The sequence below is a fragment of the Teleopsis dalmanni genome, chromosome X, assembly GCF_002237135.1.
Source record: "Teleopsis dalmanni isolate 2A chromosome X, ASM223713v2, whole genome shotgun sequence".
NCBI classification, from domain to species: Eukaryota; Metazoa; Arthropoda; class Insecta; order Diptera; family Diopsidae; genus Teleopsis; species Teleopsis dalmanni.
Genome location: NC_051848.1, coordinates 40138715 through 40148889, shown reverse-complemented (window position 1 = coordinate 40148889; position 10175 = coordinate 40138715). Strand labels below are relative to the sequence as shown.

The window sequence follows — 10175 nt, the reverse complement described above, 5'->3', positions numbered from 1 at the left end:
GATAATCATAGCAAATTCATAGAATACTAAAGATCGCACATAAAATATCTTTTCCAAGCGTAGACAATCCAGCTTCATCGTTTTGTGGTAGGGTTTATTACAAATATAATACTTATTTATAATACTTCTTTATAATAGTTATTTATAATAGTTCTTTATAATACTTCTTTATAATACTTCTTATAATACTTCTTTATAATACTTCTGTATAATACTTCTTTATAATACTTCTTAATAATACGTCTTATAATACTTCTTTATAATACTTCTTCATAATACTTCTTTCTCTCTTAATTCTTCTTCATAATACTTCTTTATAATACTTCTTTATAATACTTCTTTATAATACTTCTTTATAATACTTCTTTATAATACTTCTTCATAATACTTCCTATAATACTTCTTTATAATACTTCTTAATAATACGTGTTATAATACTTCTTTATAATACTTCTTTATAATACTTCTTTATAATACTTCTTTGTAATACTTCTTTATAATACTTCTTTATAATACTTCTTTATAATACTTCTTATAATACTTCTTTATAACACTTCTTTATAACACTTCTTTATAATACTTCTTTATAATACTTCTTTATATTATAATACACTTCTTTATAATACTTCTTTCTCTCTTAATTCTTCTTTATAAAACTTCTTTATAATACTTCTTAATAATACTTCTTAATAATACTTCTTTATAATACTTCTTATAATACTTCTTTATAATACTTCTTCTTTGTATAGTATTTAATAATTTATAGGTCTTAATAGTACTAAGAAATAACATTGAGGTATATTCAACTTTCAAGATTTTCTAGATTTTCAAGATTTTCTAGATTAACACTCAATTTCTATGCAACTAAATAAACTTATAATTTTAGACAGTACTCTCATAAACTTTTTTTCCTATAAGATTATCGTTTAATCTACTCAAAGATTTAGAAAGAATAATAAACTTCGTTATATGCAAGCTCCCTACAATATACACTTCAATCAAAATTCCAATATGCGTGTAAGTATAGTATAGGTCAATACTACTCTGAAGGAACAAACTCTGTCAGCTTTTCTCGAAGTGCTTCAAAGAAGATACAGAATTAATCATAATGAGTCAAAACAATCTTAATTGTTGAGTAAGTAATGTGGACATGGACATTAATTTATCATGCTCTATGGAATGCACAACCTTTTTAGAAATCGCTTATATATTTTATATATATATAATCAATAGCTACCGCCTGATTATTGGATTGACTCTTATTCCTAAGACAACTAATTTTGTTGTCGCAAAAAGTTGAATCCATTTTTACATAAATATTCATTTTGTTTAAGTTTCATTTATATGATTATACCTTCAATGAGTTTAAATATTTAATAAAATTATGTCAGTCAAATCCATAAGTTAGCCACGCACTAGCTGCTCTTAAAGCGATTCATGGTCTGTAGCACAAATGGAACACGTAAGTTTCAAGACTCCGACGCGGAAATTGTTGGTTTAGAGTCGCGGTATAAAGTGCATATAAAGTGTAAAACCATAGGTTGAATATGCAGTAAGGTATTTCAATATTTGGTTTATAAATGTTGCTGCTTTGACTGGTCCGTTTTGGGGCCACTGTACCAACACCAAGCACAAGTAAGCAATAGTATGGAGTACACGTTAAATAAAAAAAAAAGGAATTCTCTTTGACAAGAGCACAGATTGAACACAGATTTCTAGATTAATGTATATAATTTTTTTAATATATCATAAATAAACTAATATCGAAATCCAATATATACGGGGTTCATCAAAGCAGATGACTGTTCCAATTCCGAATATCATAAGTTATCATCCCCGTCTTAATAAAGAACTGTGAAAATAGCCAGCATCGAGTTTTTTAAATATATAATGCAAGTTGTTAAATAAAAGTATAATAAGTTTCATCTGAAAAATGACATAATGAAATATATTTTTTAATTAAATTAATTTGATTTAAGAATCAACGATATGTAGGCATCTGTAGGCAATCTGCTCATGTTCTGATAAAAGGAAATCACAAAATTCTCATTAAGATATCCCATAGAGATATCCCATAGAGATATCGGTCTTTTGGTAGGTTTACTTACAGGTCACTGTATACTAGGGAACCATGCTAAAATATTAAGTCTCCCTTTCAATCAAACCTGACGCAGCTGTAGGGAAGACGATGAGAGTGTTTCTCATCTACTATGTTTTTGCCCAGCTCATACACGGCTGTGAGTCAACACTTTAGAAGCCTGACACTAAACAGCATTTTAGGCTTCCCCAAAGATTCTAGGTGGTTTTGAATTCTGACTTTTTCCTACACATACGGTAACATAATGGGCCAATAGGCCTAAGTGGATCTACCAGGGATCGTCCGTATAACCTAACCTAATCTAAGTATATTTTTTGGAATGACTTTTACATTTTTACATTACAGTTAAAAATATTCCAAATATTTAAACTTGTAGAACCTTTATATGTCTTCTTTATAATTTCAAAATATTTATTAACATTAATAAATAAAAACTTTGATTCTTGCACTTTACTTCCAATAACCCAAAAATCTGTGATATCCTCTATAACGAATCTTCATTTGTTCTTTTACAAATATTTTTCATAATAAAAAAATTCAGTCAAAATAAATTGAAAGAGATATACCAGTTTTTTGGATGTAAGATATTTCTAAACCTTTGAAGCCTATGGGTTTAAAGAAAAAGTTCCTTTCAACATTTCTAAACAAAATTTCCGGGAGGTAAATTGTTGAACATGTGATAATATATTATATGAAACCCCACCTAGTAAGGGAAATCATACCTTTTAAGATTCTATTTAAAGAATTTCTCCAAATTATTTAGTTCCAAGCGGGAGATGCCATAGTAAAATATTTATATTTAGCTTCCAAAAAAAAAAACTAAAATAAAAAAAAAATAAGGCGAATCTAGTCCGAAAGGCGGAAAAAATTTGATCTTGAATGCTATATGGGTAACCAGCTTCACCCACGGACAGACGGTACTTGTTTTTATTGCAATATATGATAGAAAGTAGGTGCTTATATACAGTACCGATATATCTGTTAACATGAATGGATCAATCTTACTACATCAGAACCTATTATATATGAAGATCTTATACATTATTCAATATCTTCTTTAATTCCACTATAATTGAGGAACCTTATATATAGTAGTTTTCAAAAAGGTATTTCCAGCAGTAGTTGGAAGAAAAAGGCGTAGAGGTGTTTCCGGTGGAGTGATCAAGTTGTGGGAGTTGTGAGAGCATTCAGACTTGAAGTACGAGACTGGAGAATGCGCGACTGTATAGGCAGAGGCGCCTAGAGAAACATGCAGTGTCAGGCAGAAACCCGGTAACGTGTTGTTATGGCCAAATAAGTTGTTTATATATGCCAAAATTGCACACAATGTTACATTAGGACGAATGACATCCTTAGGGATCTCAAGATAGATCCGATTAAAAAATACATAAAGAACAGAGCCCTGAAATTATTTGCGAAAACTGACAGACTTACCAACATCGCGTTATCGAATCTCAGAATGGTTACATGCTCCTCGTGGAGGTATGCAGATCTGAGGTCAATTATTGCTTAGTCTGAGTAAAGCGAGGTTTTGAAGATACCTCGAGTTAATAAAGAGTAAAAGTGCTCAAGTGCACTTGCTCAATTAGCTTCAACATAAATGAAATTACAATAAGCAAAGACGATTGAAGTTAAGGTACCACATATATTACCAATAAGAAATTTAGTTGACCGAAATATCATCAGAGAAACGCTGTTAATGATAATTCATCAACAATGAAAACAGAAAGAAATCTCACTTTTTTTGAAGCGAAGTTTTACTGGCGATAAAAAAAATCAAATAAATACTATAAAATCCTACGTTAGCGATCATAATCCAAAGCTATTAATCCTTTCTAAACGACTTCAAATCCTGGATTGACGAAAAACAAAATTATGTTGAGTGTTAGGTAGGATAGGAAGAGAACTATCTATTATGAGCTGCTCTAACCTACAATTGGATCCAGTACAACGATTCATTTGATCATATACTACTCATAACTTAACCGCTTGAAGGAAACAATCAAGAAAAACCGACCAGAATTGGACAATAGAAAAGAAACCGTATTCCAACATGACAATACCAGGCCATATATCTTTGATGTCTCGAAACAAATTGACGGAACTTTATTGGGAAGTTTTTATGCATTCACCTTATAGTTTAAACCTTGCATCATCTGACTACCATTTGTAGGAGCAAACCACCGAAATGTGGCAACAAGGATGGAACAATAGCACTCAAGGATAATGAACAGCTCGATTGATACCAAATATATGGTAATCACCTGACTCACCAAACCGAAATCAGAAATAAATATCCATTTCCTGCACCGCATGGGAAAGGCGAATCTGCACAATTCCTACAATTTCTTATCTACAATTTTATTTTTATAATTGTTTCACATTTAGAGAACAGATAATAACCTAGATTAGTGCAATAAATCTCGAAAATATAATGGCAAAGATGAGAGCAAACCCAGTGAACTGGCGTAAGATAGAGTCATAAGTGATTCAAATCCTCAAAGCGAAAAAATTAGACCTAGAAAGGAGAATCAGAAACTAGGCTAATAAATAGTGCAGAGACTAAGAAAATGCAGTGAGAAATTGGACCTCTGAACGCAGATCGATCATCAGAAGAGCATGGCTTGAAATGTCAACATAAAAGACACCCTTCTCGAAGTAATACAAAAGCAATCCCGATGGAAAAAAGCCTCTCCGCAGAGAGTGTGTTTTAGTCCGTATACTACATATTAATATCGAGCACACTATTACGACGATGGTCTTTCTAACGATGCATAAAGCATTTCATCTCTTCACCACAAAAAAAAAATATAGGTGAGAATAGGAAGGTGATATATAACCAAATAATTCGTCCGTCACTTCTATATGGATGCGTAGCGTTTAGCAAAACCACAAGCACTACTATTCGTCAGCTAGAAATTGCACAAAGCCAGAGAGACTTTTTAAGGTACCACGATACATTAGCACGAATGACATCCTCAGGGACCTCAAGATTGATCCGATTGACAGATTGACAGACTTACCTTCGACATCGCGTTATCGAATATATATTACATATATTATTAATAAATTATATTAATAATATAAATTTAATGTTAATATTGCAATATAATTTGGTCGTAGACAAATAATCCAATAATCCAACGTCAAAATTTAATTAATTTGAGAAAATTTGTTAATTTTTTTAATTAAATTTCTTTAAAAAAAAAATTAATATTTTTAATTATGAATTTTTAATTCAAATAAATTCTTTTTAAATATTTTTGCAGTTTGACACAAAAACTTAAAACAATTATTTTCTAAAACAATATAATTTCAAAACATTACCTTACTTTTAATTAAATATAATAATAATATTGCAATATAATTTTATTTATTTTAATTATTTTAAGAATCAAATATCAAAATTTTTTTACTATTTATTATTGTTTTTATGTTTATTTCAAAAAATTAATATATTAAATCATGAAATTTCTATTTAAATAAATTTATTTATTTTTTTTTTAAATATATTTTAGCAATTTTACACAAAATCGTAAAAAAAATGTTTTAGTCTAGACAACCACCTTTTTTTGGCGCCATCACATTTTGTTTTTATTTCTTGCCATTGGCAAATAATTATTATTTAAAATTGTTATAATTTATATAATAAATAAATGCGTGCACATATCAGCTAACAAAATAATCACATAAATTATTTAAAAAGAAATATTTAGTAAATATTAAAACTTACTTTATATCATAATCCATCTGCTAAACTTTTTCCTTTTAAGCATTAATAGATTTTCTTCATTATTAAAGTTTTTTTTTAACTTATTAGACTTTCACACTTCGATGTATGCATTTGTTTTACTTTTATTTACATTTGATAATGATTTTTATAATTTTTATATTAAATAATTTAAACGCCAATCACCGCAGCAAAAGAAATAATGAAGAATGGCGCAAGAATTGTGGTTAAAAGAAATGTAAGCAAATTGCCAACCTCAAAATTTATACCAATTTTCACTTATTATACCAAATGCACATTGAACCAATGCTTTTAAAACTGTAATAGAGGTTGTTCACATTTAACTTTTTAAACTTCGAAATTATTGAGAAAAAATCAATAATATTTTAATTATTTAACTAATTACTTAATAATTGCTTATTTTATAAATAATTTGCTGAATATATCAATTTATATATTTACTTTCTATGTTAATACAAATACAAATGCAAACTAATTTACTCTAAATATACACAAAAGAATATTTATAAGAGCTATATATAACTTTTTTCTATCTAAAATTCTTAAAAATATTTTAAAATTAAAATTAAAAAACTTTTTAGCTAACATAAAACTTAACATAAAAACAGAATTTCAACTGTTTATATTTAGTGAAAGAGCAATAAAGCAACAATAAAGGTTTTACTTTCTATATCTATGTAACTACCTACATATATAGATTATAGCCTAGAGTTTATGGACTTTATAGCCTAGATTGGATAAAAATAAAACGAAAAGCCTTTTGGACTTCAGCAAACCTATAGTTCGTGTACTCATTGAAGTACTAACTGGGCACTGTGCCATTGTGTCTATGCTTCAACGCTGACGAGTTCCAACAAGTGTATTATGCAGAAGTTGCCAAGATGAGGAAGAGGTGGAATCCATCAACCACTTCCTATGTCTCTTTCCAGGGCTGCAGACAAGTCAACTTTAGAATCTTTATATCTTTTAATGTATATATATATATATAATATATATATATATATATATTATATATTATATATATATTATATATTATATATATATATATAATATATTATAATATATATATATATATATATATATATTCTTAAATCTATATTCTTTATATATGAGGAATATCTAAATTCTTCAGAGCTTTTGATTTACCGTTGTGTCCCACTGTGGTGGACTAGATGTTTTGCTTTCACACTTTAGTTATAGTATATTCTTACGCACCCTGCGTATTTCATATCATTTTATTAAAAATTCGCGGAAATTTCTGATATTGAATTTTATTTAGTTTAGACTTAAACCAAATTTTTGCGTGCCATCTGCAGTTAAATTTAATAAAGGTAGTTGAGTGACAATGACGCATGTATAGAAAGTATTAAAATAATCAATTTTGTTATTTTATTTAAAATATTAATTCTAAAATATTATTTTTATACGTTTTTATTTATATTTCTTTAATTTTAGGGTATTTGAATTAAAATATAAGTATATTTAAAAATATTTATTTTTATTATATAAAATATATATAAGTATTGATAAAGAAGCGGACAGACAATTTGCAAAACGTTGAGCAATAAAATTTATTACAAAAATAAATGCTTTTTATATTTATAAATATAAAAATAAAAATATATTTGATCAAAATACATATTAAAAAATAAATTTATACGGAAATATATTTATATATTACTATTTTAACTATATGTAATAATTTTTTTATCAATAAGCGTTTGAATAAAATATATATATAAATAAATATGTACGGAAATATGCTTATATTTCACTATTTTAAATATATATAATGTATATATATATACTCGCACACGACCTAAGTAAGTTACTGTTTGTAGTTGGGTTTTTACATCACGCTAGATGGTGTTGCGCTGGTTAATGTTACAGTAGTAACTATACTATATATACATATGTATATTGTCAAATAAACTGCACAATGCTTTTTATGAAAAGCATATGTTTTAGTTTTACTTCTTTATTTCTTAATTAAAACAACAATAATAATACAGTTACAGAAACGTTAAGTGTTTCTTTTTGCTTTTTAATTTCTTCTGCTATCGGCAGTTTGCCTTTTGCCAACAGATGGCCATGCGAACGCAACAAATTATAAATGACACTCACATAATGTGTTCGCCACAAGCCTTTGAATAAATTATATGTATATATAAATAAATCTATGTAAAAATTTACGTACTGTAGGCATTTAATAAAATATTTATTTGAATAAATCTATACGTAAATATGTTTATGTTTTACAATTTTAAATGTCAATAATAATTTTCATATCAATAAATCTTAGAAATAATTTTTATTTTAAATTTATAATATATAATACAACATACATAATATATTATAACATATATTATATATATAATATATAATAATATGTTTATTATGTGAACAATTTCATACTAATACGGCTTTGCAATAAAAGTTTTTTTTTTTTATTAAAAAATGTATTTATTTAACACTTGATTTCTTAGTGCCAGAGAAACATAAACTGAACAGCCTCTTTTATGCTGAGTACGGCCTCAACATCTGTGCGCGCACCAAAGTCAGCTGCTTACTGTCAAGTGCATAATTTTTTCTCGCTTGTTTTTTATGTTTATGATCGCCGTTTGCTTTAGCATGCGGTACAGTACAAGCAGCAGAAACAGAGGGAATTTGAAGAGAATTTGCTACGTGCTTTTATCAGCGCAGCAAACATAGTTTGTACATGAAATTTCGGTACTCGACACAAAAAAAGTGTTTGGAATTGGGTCGTCGCACTTGCGGTGTACGTGCATTAAAGGACGTCGGCATCTACTGCTTCTGCTTCTGCCACCGCACATCAAACACTAAACATAACAAAAAGTGCAAAACAGTTTGTTTTTGTTTTTGTTTTTTTATTTGCGAGTCAACAGCAAAGCAAAGCAAAGCGCGTCTCATATTCACCTTTGTTGGTTTATGCTGTTTGTTGTTGTTGTCGCGTTGTTGTTGTTGTGTTGATTGTTTTGCTTCAACTCGGATCTGTTTCGTTTGTTTAGCTACTCGCAGAGTATTTAAGCGAAAGCACAGTGTCGGCTAGCCAACATTCAACTCAAAGTCATAAACAAGTGAAGACGTCAGAAGTAGAAGTAAATTAAAACAACAACAAAAAGCCAAGTTGTGTAATTTATTTTGTGAAAAATAGCAAATAGAAAAAAAACGTTAAGCTAATTTTTAAAAGAATTATATTTGCATTATATTTGAATTCGATTTAAATCAATTAAATTTAAATTAGTGCGAAATGAGTGCTTTAACAAATCTCATCAAACAGAACAATTGCCGTGCTTGGCCACAAGCAGCTCAGCAAGGTAAACATGCCGGGAATTTGCAGCATTTAAATTTAAAAAAAAAATCCATAAATTATTTGCACTGTGAAGCACACAAAAATAATTAAATCATTTCTTTTACTTTCATCTACAAACGAATATTAATAATAGCAATTAAACTAATTAATTATTTATTGTATTGTTTTTTTTTAGTTGCGGGCTTTTGGAGTAGCTCAAGCAAGGCGAATTCAAATTCAAATTCCGTTTCGAAAGGCGAACGAAAGACGACCACTGAACGTGTAGTTGAATTCAAGAACAAGTTACGTGCTAAGACACCACTTGGCAAACTGGATGAGCTGTCACGTCATCCCTTCCAAGAACAGGAACCACTCAAGCCATGGCCAAACAATGTTAATCCATACACAGGCGAAATTGGTGGACCTGCCGGACCAGAACCCACACGTTATGGGGACTGGGAGCGTAAAGGGCGCGTATCCGATTTCTAGTCACAGCATGCTCTAGCTACTGCATCCTGCTACTTAAGTACATAAGTTCCACATATGTTAGATAAGCCATAAGTCGGTCGCATAGATAGGCGTTAATTAGGATAATTTGTGCGCTAGATTGATAAGCAGCCAACACCAGAGAACCCAGATCCAAGCAACGATCGTATACAGTGATTAAGTAAATTATAATATATTTATATATAAGTTAAAAATATATTAAATGAATAGTGATAAATGTTATTGAAATAAGTTAAGTGAATTCGAGAACGCGTTTTTAGTAAAGAAGAAGAAAGAAGAAACTGAATTATATTTTTCGACTGTTTATTGGAAAGATAAAACAACAAAAAAAAATTAATATTTTACAATACAAAAATATTATTACAGTAACAAAAATATTATTAAAATTGCAAAAATATTATAAAAATTGCAAAAATGTTATTAAAATTGTAAAAATATTATCATAACAATTGCAAAATTATTATTAAAATTGCAAAAAAAAACACTTATATTAAAAACAAGAAATA

At 28.6% G+C, this 10175-nt stretch overlaps 1 protein-coding gene across 1 annotated transcript; it reads left to right on the top strand.

Annotated features, from left to right (window-relative positions):
• The first annotated feature begins 8321 nt into the window (after nucleotides 1-8321).
• Nucleotides 8322-9891, top strand: LOC119687985 (succinate dehydrogenase assembly factor 4, mitochondrial). The gene is made up of 2 exons (XM_038102567.1): nucleotides 8322-9187; nucleotides 9359-9891. Exons 1-2 carry the CDS (start codon nucleotides 9121-9123, stop codon nucleotides 9649-9651), a joined length of 360 nt encoding a protein of 119 aa, XP_037958495.1. The 5' UTR covers nucleotides 8322-9120; the 3' UTR covers nucleotides 9652-9891.
• Nucleotides 9892-10175: the final 284 nt, after the last annotated feature.